Consider the following 20162-nt stretch of genomic DNA (forward strand, 5'->3'; position numbering starts at 1 on the left):
CTTTCTTTCTTGTAGTTGATTTAATTTTCAAAGGAGCTACAGTATTTAGAGCATTAGAGCAGATGTTGTTAAAATTTGTAACAAGAGCTTCAATATCAAGGTTATCAGTAGGGAATGTAGTAGGAGCTAAGATTGCATTCAGTTGAAGAGCAGTATCAGAGTTAATGGTACGACAAAGTAGAGGTTTAACATTGCTTGTAACCACAGGAGGTGAAATCTTGATAGAGAATAATACAGGGAAATGATCTGAAATACAAGTCTGAAAGATTTCAATGGTATCCAAACAAAGCCCATGTGATAACACCAAATCCAGAGTATGGCCCTTTGAATGTGTTGGTCCAACCACAGATTGTATAAAATCAAATGAGTCAATCAAGTCCAAAAAGTCCTTCACCAGAGGTTTATCTGGGCAGCATATGTGTATATTAAAATCACCTATAATTAAAATACGATCGTGCTCTACGACAATCCCTGCCAAAAGTTCAGAGAATTCATGAATGAAGTCCTTGTTGAACTTTGGCGGACGATAGATCACCACACACAAAATTGGTTCAGTTAATTTTAGTTCAAAAGCTTGGAGTTCAAAACTGCAAAATGATTGTATGTGTGATTGTTGACAATAAAAACTGGATTTAAAAATTGTAGCCAGACCTCCGCCTTTTCCAGTCAGTCGGGGAGAGTTTATAAAAGTACAGTTCTGAGGTAGAAGTTCAGAGAACGGGGACAACTGACCTTCTTGTAGCCAAGTTTCTGTGATGAATAAAAAATCCAAATCCCGAGAAGTAAACAGATCGTGTAGCATGAAGGTCTTGTTAGCTAGTGACCTAGCATTAAGCAACGCCAAGGAGACGGTTGATGATCCAGCTTCACAAGTTGGGGTGGAGACATCGTTCAACCGCTTGAGATTAGCCCAGTCCACATTCCTCCATTTATCCCGCCGTCGTCTGTAATAGAAAATCCTCTCCACATCCATCTGAGAGGCGCACAGACCCGGAAAGACGTGACAAATCCAACGGCGTCTTACATCCAGGAAACGAGGACACCATCCAAGTCGAGGAGAGCCGCCTCGACAGCGAAGAGATGCTAAATAAGCTTTAATCCTCACCGCCAGTCCTCCACGTTTGCCACGTCTTCTGCGGGGACGCCTTTCCGGAATGAGATGTGGACAGCTCAGCAGCTCAGCGGGGATGTCTGAGAGGAACTCGAAGCCTCGGTTTCTCGGACCCAGACCACATCCAAATTGTAAATCTACCGATGTTTTAATGTCCAGAAGCGCCTGACGGTCATAATAAATCAAGGCACTGGAACCATAGAAGCATAAATGTACGAATAGAGCGAAAAGAACAAAAACAACAAAGCAAAGAGAGCGAGTCGGACGGCGTGCCGTACACACTGGCGCCATCTACCACTGATTACTTTACTGATCCAAGGGACAAGAAATGACTGACAAGCACATAAATCAAAGTATTCAGGTAAATAAAACTGTGTTTGCTTCGGGAAGTTTAAAGAATTTCCGAACACAAAAGTGCATCCACCTGCAGGAGGTGGCGGACATGCAAGTGAAGGTCACTGATGGGACCCGGGGTAAAGACAGTGTCTGTCCGACGGGGGGCGGCGTTGGACAACCACCTTCTGCAGGCATTCCGGCGTGCAGCCCCTCACCATCATCACACACCTCACTTCTGGGATCAACAATTCAGACTGCATGCAAATCTTTTGGAAGTGTGTGAGTGAGAGGGGGTGTGTGTGCGTGTGTAGAGACGGTGGGGTGGGGGGACGAGCGGAAAGCAGAAGAGTGGTTACATTCCTGAGAGAGAGAGAGAGAGAGAGAGAGAGAGAGAGAGAGAGAGAGAGATCGATCCCTGGCCCTTCCTCCTTCTCCCTCCTGGACTCCCAGCCGGCGGCGGCAGAGAGGGATTTTGAACCCGGCTGCAGATGCGACGAGCAGGGCTGCAAGGTGAAAGAGAAACCGCTCATACCGCTGGGAAGTAGCGGAGAGGACTCGGTGCAACATCTAGAAGAAGAAAACTGCCTAAGAAATACTTGTGGAGTTGGTGTCTGCAAACACCAGGCGGCTCAGAGTTCAATTTAAGCAGAGAAAAGTAAACTTTTCTCCGGGTCAATCCGAGCGGCGGTCATGGCTTCGCAGCGGACACTCCGGGCTGGCCGGGCAGCGCTGCTCCTGGCGGGGCTGGTCCTGGCTCCCCTGTGGCCGCCGTGCGCCGCCAGTTGTCCGGAGAAAAACCTGGAGGACCGGGAGGAGGAAGCCAACGTGGTCCTAACCGGAACCGTGGACGAAATTTTCAACATGGACCCTGTGCATAAGACCTATTACTGCAAGGTAAGTGTCTGACAGTGAGGTTCGGAAACGCGTTATCTTGTGAAGGGATCCGCAGTGGTGCGTTCAGGCACCTGCCCAGTGGCTTTCTGGACTTTACAGAAGTCCCATGAAGGCCGCAGAGTTTTTCTCCCAACTCATTTGAAGCTTTCATGAGAAACACCTTGTCCGCGGCTACCCGGAAATCCACCGGCAGGAAATCCACCTTCACATCCACTTACCTTCAGGAATACAGTCACTACATGCGTTTCTTTACATTTCCACCCAGCATTTCCACAGTTAAGAAGCAGGCCTAACAGAGCATGCAATCATCCAGAACACACTGCGGCAGGAAGCTCCATGCTTTCCGACTTGGTAACTCTCACTACCGCCGTAATAACTGGAAATATGCAACCTGTCTTTTTCCTGTTGCCGCAGGGATAATATCCTGAGTCTTGATTTATTCTGTGGTGGTGCTGACAAATCGCACCACAGACCAGATATCTGTGACTTCCGGCAGAAGCAGCAACGCCTTCAGGGAGGGAATGTGGTGAAAGTTCACTCCAAGTTCCCACAGAGACTCACATTCAGGAGGAAAAGTTGCTTTGCAATGATTAAGTTTACCGATGGAGCATAGTTGATGTGTTTGAAAGGCCTGAGTGAGTTTGACAAAACAGAGCCCAAATTATGATGCATCTCCAAAATTGCAGCTCCTGCAGGGCGTTCCTGTTCTGCACTGGTCAGTGTCTAGTAACCGGTGAACAGGAACAAGTTCATGACTCACTGACGCACTTGGAGAGCGAAGGCTGGCTTCATGTGGTTAGATCCTACAGAGGAGTTACTGAAGGTCAGAATCCTGAAGAAAGCAGTTCTGGTAGAAAAGGGTCAGAACACACAGTGTGCTGCAGTTGGGTTGGGGTCCGTTCAGTGGGCATGTGACCCTCAGAACTGGACAAATGTTAGAAGAAAGCGGTGTGGGCCGATGAATGTTATCTTCTACATCATGTTTAAAGTGGTGTGTTGCAGCAAGACGTTGGCAAGCCGGTCAAGGCGGTGTCATGGTCGGGCAATGTTCTGTAGGGAGACTTGGATCACCTAAGAGTATTTGTCGACCATACAAACAATGCACATGGCTTCTTAGACAGAATGGTTTGAGGAGCTCAATGAGTTTGATGTGTTGCCTTTTCCTTGAAGTTGCCCAGATCCCAATCCAGTCATCTATCACAGTGGTCCCCAACCACCCGGCCGCGCAAGAAATAATGAAGTATTCCGGATCTTTTATTTTGAAAATCCTAAACCGGATTTTATCGGTTACGTCTTGCGCGTCAAAATTGAGCCAACTTGCAGCAGAATGAGTACCCCACCCCCACCCTCCACCCCCCCGGTCCGCAGCAAAGTTGCGAAGGGCTGACCGGTCCGCGCGACTAAAAAGGTTGGGGGCCACTGGTCTATCAGACAACAATCTGATTGAAGGAACCCAAACTTTACTGGACTTTATGTTACTGGTTCCAGATATCACACCATATCATTGAAGCTTTAATGGAGTCCAAACCTCAGTAGGTCTTGACTGTTTTGGTGGTAAAACTAAAGCAGTGTTTAACAGATCTTTATAATGTTCTGCCTGATCAGCATGAGATTCACCCAATACCAGGACCTGAAGCTTTGCTGGTTCTGCTTTATTTTTGGGCTGTCTGTCAGAGTGAGTTCTGCAAACTGAGGGTCATGCAATTTGTGGGAAAACATGCAACATTTCAGTATTAATGTTTAATATTAATAATTATAATGATATTAAGCTTTTGTTGCTTTTATCTTTGTCTTCCATCATTGTGACTTTCCCACAGCAATATTGCACATATTGATATGACAAGTAGGACAGAGATTTTATGTACCGTATATTGGAGTGATAGCAAACAACTACTGCAGCGTCAAAAGCAGAAATTGCTTTAAAGTTATTTGAATCTGTAAAAATCTAAACTGTTAGCCAGGAACTACAGCTTTCCTCCCCACCATCCTGTGTCTTCCTTCCTTTGCTTGTTCATTGTGCAACTAACTTTTGCACCATATCTGACTCGTGGTGGGCCAGTCTAAAATCTGTGAAAAATAAACAAGTTGTGTTTGGTCAGCTCGTTTGCTCCTCTCATTTTTTCTGCCCAGCTTCCCTTCCATCCGATCAGTGAATGGGGCAGATTAGAGGCACAGCAGCTTATCCGGTAACAGAAACCCTCTTCCAAATGCTGAAATGAGAAAAGATGGCTAATATGTAACACAAAATCTTCCAGTGAGTCAGCATAAAACATGAATTTGCTTTCTGAGATAGACAGTTCTGTCTCAATTCTGTCACTGAAGAAACACAAGAAAAAGCCCTACTTTTTTTTTTTAGGTTAAAGTTTGATAATGACATGAAATATCAAACCTGCTGCTTTGTGTGTAAATACCCCAGTTAAAACAAGTGTGATGTTAAAAAACCTCCATTAGCTAGTTTGAAAGCTTTTAAAGGTTAAAATACTCCAGTATATTTATATAGTTTATATGTATATCAGAACCAGTGATAGTGATTTGAGTTTGTGACTATCGTTCATCATACACTGTAGTCACAAAGTGGAGAATAGGAACATTAACAGATTTAAACCTCTGTTATGTTTTTTTAAAACAATTTTATTTTATTTTAACATGAATTGTTATAACAGTTTTGTTGGAGCTGAAGGAATTTGTGCCCAACAAATAACCCCTGTATTTGTTATTTGTCAAGAACAGAAAGAAAAGCTGCGAAACATAATTCTGTACCTGTAGTTCAACATGGTGGTGGCATGATCATGCTTTAAGTTTCTGTTTCTTCAGATGGAAGTAGTTGGGAGAATCCTTACCAACAGTCTTCATGTCTTGAAGAAACAAAAGGATCTTTAATTTTGTAATAACCCATTGTAATGAAAGCACACCTGAAGATGTAGAATGGACAAGAGATGTCCTTAATGTTGGTAGATTTTGATAACTTTGCAAGAGTAAAATTTTTAAGTAAAGATGTGGGATGCTTACAGACAAATCAAAGAAATTCAATCAGAAGACGTTTCAGCAAAGCACTAGCTTATGGTGTGAACACCTACGCAAGCAGGTTGTAGTAGTTTTTTAAAATTTCTATTGTAATATTGAGTAAAACAAATGCCATTCTTGGTTTTCTTCCCTCTATTTCTAAAGGTCAGAGTTTGGCGCTACTTAAAAGGAAAGTCCAGCATCAACCGGGTGATCCTGCTGGACGGAGGCAACAAGGTGACGATCGGCGGGTTTGGCAATCCTCGCATCTGTGACAACCAGGTGGCCACAGGTGACACCCGCATATTTTTTCTCAACCTCGCCCCGGAGTCAGTGGGGCCGAACCACAAGAACGAACTGATGCTCAACTCGAGTCTGATGAGGATTACTCTTCGCAACCTGGAGGAAGTGGAACACTGTGTTGAAGGTGAGGAACCGGTACATCCAATCTGGAAAGTTTAGCTTCCTGTAGATGTTGGGGTACATCTCCAGAGCATTGAGCACGTACTGGCTTACAATGTGCCAAAGCGTTCTGTTTTCCAAAGACAGACAGGATTTCAGTTGCAGGTGGCTGCTACAATGACACAGCCTCAGGCTCACGGTGGTAAAGTTTCCCCAAACCTCATGAAACAAGACCAGCTGAGTAATTTTAGAGACGTTGTTTCTGTGGTGTGGTGCCAACCTGTCAATGAAGCCTTGAGGAAGGTTGACTGATAAACAAGTTGTAGGATCATGGGTTCATCGGTTAGAGAAACTTCCAACCCTTGCTGTTTTATTAAGTCTGAACTCCTTTACTTTTACAAACGCACACAAAGGATTTTAGGAACTTCAGGTTCATGCAGTTTCTTTCCAAGCTTCTTGATTTTAACTTCATTGCAAAGCACTTAATAAAAAGGACAAGGAGTCAAAAGAAAGCCCTAAATTGGTGGCTAAATGACGACCACATACGACTGTGGGATTTTTGAGGGTATTTACTACATTCCTTTCAGCAGGACACAAGTTAATTAGCGACTGTTACAGTTTGATCTTCTCGGTTCAGAACTAATTTGTCAGGCTCTTATAAGATAAACAGTGCAGCTGGAACTAATAAATTTGAGCACAGACTGAAACTACCAGACTTTAGTGGGAAGTGGCCCCATACTGGTGAGCAGTGAACCTGCTGCTGTTTCACTGGTTTCTGCTGCTGGACAAGCTTCACAGTGGTTCAGAGTTTGATTGTAAGTCGCCAATCGGCATGAGGGGAGTGGGGTGGGGGTGAAGTGATGCAGAGCATGAATCACCTCCCAGCTCTGGGTGGCTCAATGTTCCAATGGATGGAGCTTGTTTGCAGTGTTAAGTTGCACTTGGCACTTAACACTGTGCCAAGACTTTCTACTGTTAAGACTTTCACATAAGACTTTCTACTGTTGGTTACTGTTGGTCTGCTTGGTCTTTCCACTCCCCTTTTCTTCTTTTTCTTCTCAGACTCCTGGAGAGGAAAAAAATGTGTGTAGAATGTGCCGTTTCTGTTTTAAGTGTTCCACAAACGTTTGCTTTGCATAACCTGATTTGGTCATATTGTCAGTTGAAGGATTACGGTCAGATGAATAATTTAAAAAGTGATCAAACTGTACTTGAGTTTAAACACACCAGTGTGTGAAAAGATCAAAACTTTTCCGTGGAGCTCCTCATATCTAAGGACACTTCTCATCTCTGTCCCCTTCATAACTTTTCCATTCTGTTGTTTTTTGGAATGAAACTGGCCCGATAATTAGCTCAAATGCCTTCATCCAGAGGAGAATGAGCTCTGAGGCTTGTTCAAGTGAAGAGTTTTAATTAAGGGAGTCAAGTGAGATCCCATCCGTTCCATGCATGTACTAACCCCAGAGACTGTGGGAAGTGTGCGCAGCGGGACAAGACTCTACCTGCCGCAGTGCTCATTGCTACCCTCCTCTGCCTCTCTCCTCATTCTTGACATTTTCGATAGCTAGGATAGACTCAGGAATGCCTGGCAGAGTATAGACGGGGAGGTGGATTGTCTGAGGTGGAAGAAAAAAGGCTTTGTGAGACCGCCTTTGCTACTGAAAGCCTTGAGTAGGGGGCAGTTGCATGAAGGAAAACAAGACAAATGATGTAAAGTTAAAAAAAAGGAAAACAAGGGATTTTTGTTTGTACATTTGAACTCATGAAGTGTGAGGAGGAATGTTTGTTTTGGAGGGGGATATTTGTTATTTTGGACCAGGGGTGCATGAAGATGACTGCCTTCAGGGATCATATTTTAGATTTGTTTATACAGTATATATATAAATCTATCTACTAGCTTTCTGGTCACTCAGTGTGTATATATGGTATCTGTTGGGCACCAATTTGCACTCCATAAACTAGAGTTTACAAGACTCAGTGCTCACTTGGCTTCATGTGTTATAATGTAGAGCAATCATTAGGAAGTGGAGACCTCCCCTCCCGCACCCCTCCCATTTGACTCAGCAGTAACACAGCACTGAAAGTCAATATTTTTTCACAGGCGAAAGATGCTAATATATTGTTAGCTGTAATTCTGTAGTAGATGAGGATGTTAGAAAACGGGTCAAACCCAATCTTCTATTTTTTTGCTTTTTTACTTTCAGGCTAGAATCATAACTAGGAGCTACTGGAAAAGAAAAGATACAGTTTAAGAACTAGTGTAAAGAAATTACTTATACATATGAAGAATTATTCACGCTTAATTTGACTATTTTTACCATGTGGGAATCATTCATCCATCCATCCATCTTCTTCCGCTTATCCGAGGTCGGGTCGCGGGGGTAGCAGCTTCAGAAGGGAGGCCCAGACTTCCCTCTCCCCGGCCACTTCTTCCAGCTCTTCCGGGGGAATCCTGAGGCGTTCCCAGGCCAGCCGAGAGACATAGTCTCTCCAGCGTGTCCTGGGTCTTCCCCGGGGCCTCCTCCCGCTAGGACGTGCCCGGAACACCTCACCTGGGAGGCGTCCAGGAGGCATCCTGACCAGATGCCCGAGCCACCTCAACTGTCTCCTCTCGATGTGAAGGAGCAGAGGCTCTACTCTGAGTCCCTCCCGGATGACTGAGCTTCTCACCCTATCTCTAAGGGAGAGCCCAGACACCCTACGGAGAAAACCCATTTCGGCCGCTTGTATCCGCGATCTCGTTCTTTCGGTCATGACCTAAAGCTCATGACCATAGATGAGGGTGAATCATTCAGAGACATAATAATTTTACTGAGAATTTTTGTATGCAAACATTAGCACTGCAGCACCACTAACTATAGGATAGTACAATAGTAAATTCACATTAGGTGGTTGCTTCAAAGATTGAAGAGACATTTAAGTGTAATTTACAGATTTTGGCTCATTTGTGACAGTGAATGATAATTAGTAGTGATTGTTTCTATGCATTATAACGTTAGTACTGTAGCACAGCTATCTCCGCTGTTATTTAGCAGTTCCACGTTGCCATAGGAATTGTAAGATTGCTTATACCAATTTTTAGATTTTTGTTGTCTGATGACAGTTTTAGGGAGATAATTATAGTATTGAGTGTGTTTCTGGACAAGTTAGCGTTAGGGCTGCAGTATATGAGCTGCTGCAGGACTGTAAGTTAGCAGTTCTAAAGTCCTACTAAGGATTTACTTTAAAATGTGCAAGTATGATTATGCTTATGTGGTAACACTTTTGTAGTAACTGTTCTGACATGTAAGTTTGCACTAGCAGTAAACCACAGCTAGCGGCTACACAAAGTCAGAAATGTAACAGTTCAAAGCTCCATTAATTGCTTCAAAAATTGCTGCTTAGTTTTTGCTTAGCTGATTGAATTTTAGCATTCAAGACCAATTTAGTCAGAGAATTGTTGAATTGAGTCTTTGTGTGTTAGATAGCATCATCACATGGTTGCTGGTTTTTATTGAGTTTTATGACGTGGTAACACTTTATCCACATATTTATTGTAATTATTAATGATGTTACCCTGATAGACTGGTGACCTGTCCATGGTGACCCCGCCTCTCGCCCTCTGACCTCTGGAGATAGGCACCAGCAGCCCTCATGACCTCACTAGGGATAAGGGGATATGATAAAAGATGAATGGATATTAATGATGCTGATGTTACTGAGGTTATTGATTTAGTTATTTTACGATTGTTAATATTTAAAGTGTTGATGATCAAACTGTCAGCTCTGGGTTAAAAGACAAAGATCTTCTCTTTGGTCCGACTGTCTGAAAACTGATGATCTATACACCTGAAGCTGTTTTTTATTTAAGGGTGGATGAACTCCCAATAGAAAAAGCAACATTTCTTCTATTTATTGACATTTTTATTCCAATTTGTCATCAGCAAAGAGAGGAGGTGGGAGTGACGGGCCTTTGGGAGAGAGGAAGCACCTTGATGGAGAAGTGTTGAGCCGCAGGGAGATGGTATCTGTCTTGCTCTGTTTATCAGCTGCTTTTGTTTCAGCTCTTGATAACTTGATGTCAGAGTCTTTCCCCCGGAGGCCCTGACGGAGAACAGCAACAAAGCACTGTTTTTTCCTCCAGTCTCCATCCCTCCTCCCCTTCTCTTTCTCTCTTTTTTTATCTCCTATGTAGAGTCATTCCACAGCTGTATCAGAGATTGTTTCTTTGTCCTTTTTGTGTTGTGTCTATTTAAATCCCATAGTGTTGTTATGACGGAGTTTTTTTTTGACTCCATATGATACATGTGTACAGCGGTGCAACGGCTGGCTATTGATGGGTTAACTGGGCTTCTGGAGAACCTGATGGGGGTTCTGGTGTAGCAGCAGGTGGTCTTGCTTAATGACTGTGAGCAGACAGAAGAGTGGAATGCTTCCCAGGGTGGGTGGGATGTGGGATGACTGTTTCAGCCGTCCCTCCTCCCTCTCCTGCTCCATTGCTTCTCAGTGAATGAGTTGCTGAGAACTTTGAGCTTTTCCCCCTTACTGTTTGTGGAAGGAGGAGGCCTGGATTCCTAACCTGCCTCCCCCCTCCTTTACCTTCTTGATATGTGAAGAGATAATGATAGAATGATAACAAGATGTTTAGGGTTAGTTCTCCCTGCAAGCTTTCATAGGAAACATGCCAGTTTTTCTGCAGCTTGTTGAATTAAAAACATCCTCAGATTGTAAGATTTAGACTTGATTGGGACGTTACTGCAGCACGTCTTCCCCATAGATAAAGTTTTATGTAAAACTTTATGATTTCCTTCGTTTTATTTCTGCTTCTGCTTTAAAATGCTCTGGGAAAAGCTGCTGCGGGTTTTACAACCTTCTAATTAAAATATTACCCTGCTCTGCCACCTGTTCATGATTTCATCTTACAGGGGAAACTCTGCAGATAGATTAAACTTTTACCGCTTCACCGGGAAACTCGACAACCCCCTAATTTCCCTGGTAGGGAAACGCGCAGCTTTTTGGGATAATTCCAGATGGGTAGATGGAATTCATTTTATTGTGCGCTGGAAAGTGTGTGATAACTCTATACGGCCGCGCCCTGTTGACTGAAGTAAAGCACCGGGGCTCTTCTTCCAGTCCATGTCCACACAAGCAGCTTTTTGTCTTTGGGGAGTCATGGGAAGTCAGACGAGGGACTTTTGAAGGATTGGGATTCTTCTCAGTCTCTTTGAGCGGATTAAGGCCGTAGAGTTCATTTGCTTTATATGAAGGTGTGTCCTCTATAAATCTGTACATCCTGTTTGGATTATGTCAGGACGTTTTACTCGGTGAAGTGAACAGAACTGATGGAAGGTCTTGATGAAACAGTAACAGAGGCTTAAAGGCAGAAACAAAAACGCCAGACCCATTTGCCAGCGAACCCTTGGAGTTTCCAGTGTTATTGCAGGTTTTCGATTTTAATTAAAAATGTGGAAGTGCTGATCCCCACTTGGCATGGTAATAAAGGACTCTGAAATGAAAAAGCCATGAAAGATGGAAGAGAGTAAGGCAGGAATGGACCACTTAACCGCAGTCTGCTGGGCCTGGCCTCCATCCCAGCAGGATCAGGATGAATCTCTGCTGGCGATAAGGATCACAGATGGTGGTGATAGAGCAGGTGATAGAGCTAGCATTCTAGCATCTCTCATGTGGGAACACGTCTGTCATTATGTGCTCCAGCAGTGTGCATAGTAACAAGGACCGTGAAATTAAATATGTCCAGAAGCAAATCAGAAGCAAAACACTATGCTTATTTTGATCTTGTCAATCTCTAAACTAGATCTGTGATTTGTTTTTTGGCAAGATGCATTGATGCAAAATAGAACAATTATAAATTATTGTAATGCTCTACCTCTCCAATTTTTATTTTGACTTTCTATAATGAAGCATTGGCACTTGGCTGTGGGAATGATTTCAAAACCTCTCAGCCTTTGACCCATGAAGAAACGGGAAATCACTTCTGATGAAGTTCACATCATTATGAGAAAGAGAAACAGATGTACCATGAAGACACAAACGGGAGCAGTGTGGAAAAGTCCAGAATTAGTTTTAAACCATTTACCAGTTTAGATAAGTTTGGAAAAACAATAGTCTGGAAGAAGATGTGGAGTTCCAGACTTTTTTCCACATCCTCTCATCTAAACCCACCTGTCCGTTCGTCCATCCACCCGTCTGTCCTTCATCTGAATACCTATAAAATCATCCGTCTGTTCGTCCATCCACCCTGCCTGTTTGTGGATTTTTGCTGGTCTTAAAGTTCGATCATTGTAATAATGTCTGCTGTAAATGAGTAGCAAATGTTTATGTACCTCTTTTTCTTTACTCAGATTTTTACTCAGATTCATTTGTCCAGGTTTTACTGTAGAAATGTTTGCAATATCTTCATAGTGAAACTTTGTATTTACACTTTAAAATGGGCCAAACTTTAAAAATCTGATTAAGGAAAAGTTAGGAATGCTAACATGACAAGCATTTATCTTTTTGTTAAGATGACTTTTCCCCATCATCTTCTTTATCTTCTAGTTTGAATCTTAAGAGAAACTCAAACTTGTTGATTGTCACACTCAGCATGAACCTGACTTCACTCCTTAATTATCATGCGTTTAATGACTGAAAAATCAGTTTTGAATGTCTGATCTTCCAGTAATCTGCCTCTGCTCTGAATAGATTATTGCTTGATGTAAAAAATGTCAGTTATTGACCAAGTCATGTATTCAAAATGATTGGACAGATCAGGGGCGCCATGTATATATGGCGCCCCTGATCTATCCAATCATAGCCCTAACCCTTACGTATAAAAGTTGGGACAGTTCAAGGGCCCCTGACCGACAGGGGGCTCTCCCACAAAATTTTTTCTTTTTCTTATTGAAATAGAAAAAAATTGGGGGTCCTGTCAATTACAAAATTAATCATATAGTGTTTTTAAAATTGTTTTAGCAGTAAAAATTAAATGTTATCACTCCCAGACCAAAAAGCACACAGCCATATTTGCACTGAACACCCCCCTGCATGAAATGGTTCGTTCCTGCTTAGCGCTTGATGGTGACAATGTTCAGCAGCAGTCAGTGGAAGACAAGAGCGACTGTGGCGGTTACTATGCTACTTAGGAAAAATAATAAAGTTAGGTTTACAAAAAGAGAGAGAAAAAAATACAAGAGTGTCAATATATAGCCCAGTTTTTCTCCAAGAGAGGTGGGTAGACTGTGTGATTATCAACCATTTAGCACAGTTAGCTTAGCTACATATTACTGTTTGCCTCCATTTCATTAGCATTTAATGAATGAAGGAAAGAAATTAACAACATATTCATATATTTAACTTGTTCATGTATCTCCTACGACACTTAACAACAGATGAATCAATCAGCAGCAGCTCTAGTCCCGATACCAGCATAACCCCTCACCCTGTCCCAGTGAAAAAGGTGAGCAATATGTGTTCAATGACAAGATAGTTAGCATAATTCTAGGGATTTTTCCTGTCTCTCTACTCTTTTTACAGTTACACAATAAAAACAATTTATTATTCACAGAAATTAAAACAATCTTTATAAAATCCTCCATTAGCCCCTCTAGCAGCGAGTGAATGAGGATAATTGACAGCACTAAGACCCTCCTCCTGGTTCTGATTGGTTGTTTTTGGTCAAAACAGTGCATTTTTTTAGACAGCAGCAGCAGCTCAGGGAGGAGGTGAAGGAGATTGATCTTTTCACAGATTACTTGTTTTATAGCAAACTGTCATGACATGGTGACAGCTTTAACAGATGTGGAAAAAACATATTTTCATTTAAGTTATAAACTGCAGCTTGAACAAAATGCCATGTAGTTGCTGGATTGCTTCATGTATATTTTGCACGTTGCGTTACCTGTAACTGTTTCTGCTGGGGAGAGACATTTCAATAAGGTAAAACTAATAAAAAAAATTGAGCAACCTATTTGTGGACTGTTGCATGTAAAATTCACTAGCAGTGAATATTGTGCTAGCATTAGTATTTGACCAAAGAATGCAAGGCAGTTGCAGGCTTTTGAAATTGTGACGGTTTTGATGGGTCAGATAGATTCACGAAATTGTAAGAGCAGCTGCAAAGTTGGGGCACAATTTAATTTTTTGTCAAGGGGCAAAAGATTTCTGGTGGCGCCCCTGGGACAGATTAAGATGACAGTCAAACAAACGGGACTTTCTGAAGGTGTATGGAACTAAAAAGCAGATTTCAGCTGTGTCAAAGTCCCAGTTAAGCTTCCCTTTAGTTTAGGTCAGGAAATTAAAAAGTGACACAGCAGGTAGGCCTTGGATGGACGCTGACCCGGAAACATGTCTCTTCTATCCAACATAAAGAGCTTGGAGAGGCTCAGAGGCCTGCATGAGAACTGGGCTCCCTCCAGGAACTGGAGCCGTGACAGAATTCCCGATGCTGCAGTTCTGGAGCGGGCTGATGCTGCGGCGAGCGCAGCGGCTAGCTGTTGCAACGTAGACACATCAGGTTTAGAGAGAGGTCTTTGAAGGAGACTCTGGGGTATTTGGTTGGTTTGTATTTAGGTCAGCTAGGCTGTAACTCCAGAGTTTCTCACATCAAGAGAAAACGGCAGAAGAAAACATCTACAGTATATTTGTTCCAGAAGTTTGTGTTTGCTAACTATATCTGGGACGACATGGTTTAAGGACATTTTCCACATAAATAGTTTACAGAAGTTTAACTTGGACATCAAACATAGGAAACAGCAGACCATTTTTCCGCAGCAGTACGCATGACGTGCTATGACCTGGTGTTAATGGCCGCAGTGCACACATTGCTCAGCTCTGACTGTAATTACGGCGCTCTGTTGGGGTGTGTCGGCACCAGCTTAGTGTCATGAATTGCGGGTGTTGAGGTGGTGAGGCAGACGCTGTAGACCCAGGTAAGATGAATAAGTGATTTTAATAAAGAAAAACACAGTCCAGCAACGGGCAGCATGGCCGAGCGGAAGCCAGGGCTCGACGCCGGTAGCAACCGTTAAAACGACTGGATAACATGGAGGACAGAACGCACATTAGACGAGGACCCGACAGAGACGCTGAGACACAGGTGACATTAAATACATGGGAGGGTAATCACAGAAACGAGACACACCTGGGAAACAATCAAGGGGAAGACAGGACAACACGAAGACTCAGGGACACAGAAAACTCGAAATAAATACACAGAAAACACAGAACATGACAGTACCCCCCCCTCAAGGGAGGCTACCAGACGCCCCCAAAAAAATTGTCCAAGAAAAAAAAAAAAACACAACAAGGGTGGGCGGAGGGGCACTGGACAGGGGGCCAGAGTCCATAAAAAACACAAAACAACCCAACAGAGTGGGCGGAGGCACAGGAAGGGCCAAGAGTCCAAAAACAACAGAAAACTACCCACAGGGTGGGCGGAGGCAAAGGAGGCGGGAACCACGGAGGTGGTCCAGCGGTCGCCCGCGGTGCTGGAGGCGGCGACGAAGAGTCTCTGGGGCTGCCCTGAGGCGGCGACGACGAGTCTCTGGGGCCGCCCAGAGGCGGCAACGATGACGAGGAGTCCCGGGGGCCGCCCAGAGGCGGCGACGACGAGCACTAAGAGGCTGAGACTCAGGAACACTAACGGGCGGACACTCAGGAACCCTGAGGGGCGGAGACTCTGGAACACTGAGGGGCGGAAACTCGGGAACACTGAGGGGCGGAGACTCAGGAACACTGAGGGGCAGGGTCTCGGGTGGAGCACTGAGAGTCGGGGTCTCAGGAGGAACACTGAGAGTCGGGGTCTCGGGAGGAACACTGAGAGGCTCGGTACTGGAACTAAAGAAACACCCACTAACTGGGGCCGATAACCCGCTAACTGGGGCAGGAAACGCCCTCAGCCGCGCCGCCTGTCGGCCAGGTGCCAGGCGGGCTGCCTGGAATCCCATCACCATGGGAACAACGGCTGGAGCAGTCTCAGGAGCGGGAGCAGCAACGAGAGGCGGACGATCCGGAGCAGCGGCGGTGAGAGGCGGAGTAGCAGCGGCTGTGGGCTCGGATGCGCCGGCTGGAGGTGCTGGTCCCGGAGAAGCTGGCGTTACTGGTCCCGGAGCTGGAGCTGGGTCTGGGCTGGTGGAGAAACTGCGGCTTGGGAGACAGAGGGTTACCCTTCAGCACAGCAATTGCCGTCAGGCGTTTCTTCTCTGCCTCCTGCTGCAACTCTGCCAGACCCAGGTGCGGAAGACGCGGGATCCAGTAGTCCAGCATGAGGACCATGCGCGTGGCTATATTCAGTCGCCGATGAGCCGAATACGGGCTTGCAACATAGTCCTCAATTGTACTCCACAAGCCTCCTGAGTCCATAATGTAATTAGCGTGCCTCACCGTACTTTTGGTCGGGTCCTTCTGTCATGAATTGCGGGTGTTGAGGTGGTGAGGCAGACGCTGTAGACCCAGGTAAGATGAATAAGTGATTTTAATAAAGAAAAACACAGTCCGAGCGGAAGCCAGGGCTCGACACCGGTAGCAACCGTTAAAACGACTGGATAACACGGAGGACAGAACGCACATTAGACGAGGACCCGACAGAGACGCTGAGACACAGGTGACATTAAATACACGGGAGAGTAATCACAGAAACGAGACACACCTGGGAAACAATCAAGGGGAAGACAGGACAACACGAAGACTCAGGGACACAGAAAACTCGAAATAAATACACAGAAAACACAGAACATGACACTTAGCACATCAAGCTAATGGCATTTTTACCCGTTCTTCTTTACAAACCAGCTCAGGCTCGTTACACGGAGAGCTTCTCTAAACGGTAATTTTCACATCGTGCTATATGTTGGATTTTGGTTGGGGCTCTGATCTGAATCGTGGCATTGCAGTTCTTCAGATGAACCTCTGGCCTCGTCTCAAGTATTGAAGGTTTTATTTTCATTTTTCATCTCAATGCAGACATTAAACAAAGCAAAACTTTGTTTTGGTTTCCATTTGGTGAAGAAGGTAATTGCGCTCAGTGTCTTCTTCAGAGGTTTTTATTTATTTTTTTTCCCCCTCTAGGGCGTCTTTTGTGGGCTCTGTGTCCCTAATATGAAAGTAGGCTGACAGGAAAGGGGGAATGAGAGGGGGAAAGACATGCGGCAAATATCGCCAGATCCGGGAATCGAACCCGCGACAGCCGCGTCGAGGACTCAAGGCCTCCAAACGTGGGTCGCGCTATCCCCTACGTCACCTCAGCACACTCCCTTCAGAGGTTTTTATGTTTCCCTCAGTGGTTCTTGGTGCATCACCCCCACAGGCGAGGAGGGGAACAGTTTTCAATTAATTTGGATCATTGTTGAAAGAGAGCTGCAGCAGCTGGAAGTGGAGCAAATGTTGGTTCCCAATCAAACTCAGTCTACTGGACTATCAGCTGTGAAAACTCTAAGATTTATTCACATAAAAGGTGAAAACCTATTTTACAACAAACTTATAGTATATTTCTCATTTACAACAGGTTTTTCACTAGCTTCTCCCGCAGCATGATGCCACCAGCACCATATTTTACTTTGGGATGACGTGTTCTGGATGTACATCTTGACAAAATAAAATAAAAAATTGTATTGAGAATATAAAATACATAATTTGTGATAAATTAGCTTGTTTTTAAGGTTTACTCTCAGTCAGTTGGGATGTAAAGTCTATCTGAGTGTAGTACAGGTGGGAAGCAGAGGAGATTTTTGACAGTTCACAAAACAAATCATGCGAAGTTTTTCCTGTGTTGTTTTGGTCCTTGTACAACAGCTCTGTATGACCTACTTCCTGTTCTCCCTTCATTTCCCTCTAAATCCAAACGCTGTCAAAGTAAACCCAGGATGAAGACTTCTTTCTCTCTCGTGACTTGTCCTTTACATTTCCTTCTGTGTTTATCATCATCTGTTTGTGTTGCTTCCTGCATTCATTTATCATCTTCAGTTCCGGCAACGGATCTTGATGGTGATGACCTAAACATGTGTCTCTGTTTCATGTCAGGTAGCTAGTTCCTGTTAGCACCTCTCCTTCCTTTAATGGTTGATTTCATGTCTATTATGGTCCAACTCATGTCCCTGTTTTTCTGTGCTCTTACTGCTGTCACGTCTCTTTCTTCCGTTTATTTTCTTTGGCCTGTAATTAGGCTGGAATCCAAAGTTCTGTGAAATTGTCAAACCTTTAACAACCAGGTGTGCTTTGTACAGTCTGACATAATTTGACCTTCTTCACAAGTGTTTTTCTGTTTGTTTCCTTTCAAAAATACAATAAAAAAACTTTATATATTAAAAATTTAATCATGATAACACTTGCAGGGGAGCCATGAGTTTCCTGAGATGAATTTGAAATTCCCTCAGATATTGTCATATTGATATTAAAGCTCAATGTGACACATCTATTTTTCCACGGATGTGAAAAGTGAGGAAATATTATGAATTTTGTGTAGCATAAAGTCATATTTATTGTCATATTGTCATATTTAAACATATGACATATGCTGTTGATGTGCTTCTGATTTGAATAGTGCTTGTATAGTTTGAATAGTGCTTGTATAGTTTGAATAGTGCTTGGATCAAGTGTGTGGACTGCAGAGATAACTGCATTAGTCACTTCTGCAGTCAAGTCATTTCACTGATGATTTTTTTTCATATTTAAGGATCAATCAATTGTCTGGAATTACATTTTAATGCTCCTTGAGAAGTGACCACAAGTATTTAAATAATTATTAATCAGAAAGTAGATCATCCGTTTCCGTAGAAAGGACAGATCATCCGTAGGTCGTCCGTTTCACTTTCGAGCATCCAACATCTTGAGCTGAGTGATTCTTCATTGATGCAGAGAAAATGTTTTGTTAGTGTTGCATGTGATTATTCACCTTTATCACATGGCGAAAATTATATTCCATTCAGTTCCTGTAAAACATCCCATGCTTCTGCCTTCATTCCAACACACACTCCCTTTTCCAAACTAATGCACCCCATAAGTGACATGATGAGAAAGATTTTTGGACATTTATAATATTGTCTATAAATGGCTTTGAAGATAAGATGTGAATATTCTGTTTTATCCTGGAGTGTCCAACATGTGGCCCCCTAAGTTCAAAAATGTTCCAAATCTGTCAATCTGGATCTGATGCAGATGGACACTTTTTGCTTATGGTCCAAGGCATAAGCAAACTAAGCAGCAGCTTGGGGCCCCAGGGCCACCAAGGGGCCCCCGTCAGTGGAGCTGATTTTTTTTTTTGTTTGTTTTGTTTTGCTTTTTTGGTAATGATTTCTGTCATTGTAATAACAAAAACACACAATTTCATCATGAAGTGATTTGTTTTTACAACAATATATATTTGATCATGTGTGTAGAAATCTTTATTTTATGGACAAAACGAAAAAAAGAAATTTGCTCTTGGGGCCCCCCTGTTGGCCGCGGTAGGTCATGCACGCTTCGCCGGTTATTTGAGCTGCAGTGCAGCGTGCAGAGCGCATCCAAAGGTCCAAAGCTCCGGTAGAAGATAAGTTAGTAAAACAATGCATCAAAAAGGACTTATCCTTCAGGGAGAAAGAAAAGGGGAAGAATAGAAAAAAGCCAAGATAAAAAGAGATTATAAAAAGAGATTAGATGTTGAGATTAGATTAGATGTTTATAAAAAAGATCTGTGAAGCTGCTAATAGAAAATGAGCTTTATAGCTACCTTGAACGGTTCAGTTCAACAGCCAAACATTTATGCTAGCGTCTTTGTGTGAAGCTGCGTTTTAACTTGAAATTAGTTGAATCTCATGGTTGGCTCTGCATATTTCTGAGGTTTTTTGTCTTCAAAACGGCATGTTTGATAACATTTGATAACAATAAATAAAACTTCTCAATGTTTGATATTGTCTAGCAAAATGTTTTACATCAGGCTGCATGACTTACTGCATTAATATATCAATGAGATGTCCTAAGCTGTCGTTGGTGATATGTTGTTTGCTGCTGATCATTTATGTGCCTAAAGCAAACAATACTTTTACATCAACTTACAAGGTATGTGAAACTTGTGTTAATCATTTGAAGGCTCACAATCAACCCGGTACTGGTACTGGTCCACATTCTCAGGGGACAAAACCTCTCCTGGTGTAAATAAAATTTTTAGCTATTGGAGTTACGCTTATGAGAATTTAATTTAATCATAGGATGTCATGAATATGTGTGTAGGGCTGCACAGATTGCAGTTTTCTGGCCGATCCCTGGTTACCAATCTTTAAAAAGCCTGACCTGCCAACTTTGATTTTGTCTGAAATGTTGCTAAATATAGCAAGAAAATCACTGAGTTGGCAACAGTGGGGTGAATATTGTTAACTGTAAACTTACAGATATGACCTTGTGGGCCGGTCTGTCAGTCAAACCTCTCACTGTAGAGCATAAGAGGACAGAGACTGATTTTAAACCTTTG

At 43.3% G+C, this 20162-nt stretch overlaps 1 protein-coding gene across 8 annotated transcripts in view; it reads left to right on the forward strand.

The window, feature by feature from the left end:
- The first annotated feature begins 1838 nt into the window (after positions 1-1838).
- Positions 1839-20162, forward strand: part of agrn (agrin) — a 440494-nt gene continuing 422170 nt past the window's right edge. For 5 of the 8 annotated variants that reach the window (XM_028022576.1, XM_028022603.1, XM_028022587.1 and 2 more), the window contains exons 1-2: positions 1839-2341; positions 5510-5771. In XM_028022576.1, coding sequence (XP_027878377.1) covers positions 2138-2341; positions 5510-5771 — 466 coding nt within the window. In that variant the 5' untranslated portion in view covers positions 1839-2137. The remainder of the gene's footprint in view (positions 2342-5509; positions 5772-20162) is intronic. The other 3 variants (XM_028022613.1, XM_028022622.1, XM_028022650.1) reach the window with 1 other exon arrangement.

Source organism: Xiphophorus couchianus, chromosome 1 (assembly GCF_001444195.1).
Source record: "Xiphophorus couchianus chromosome 1, X_couchianus-1.0, whole genome shotgun sequence".
NCBI classification, from domain to species: Eukaryota; Metazoa; Chordata; class Actinopteri; order Cyprinodontiformes; family Poeciliidae; genus Xiphophorus; species Xiphophorus couchianus.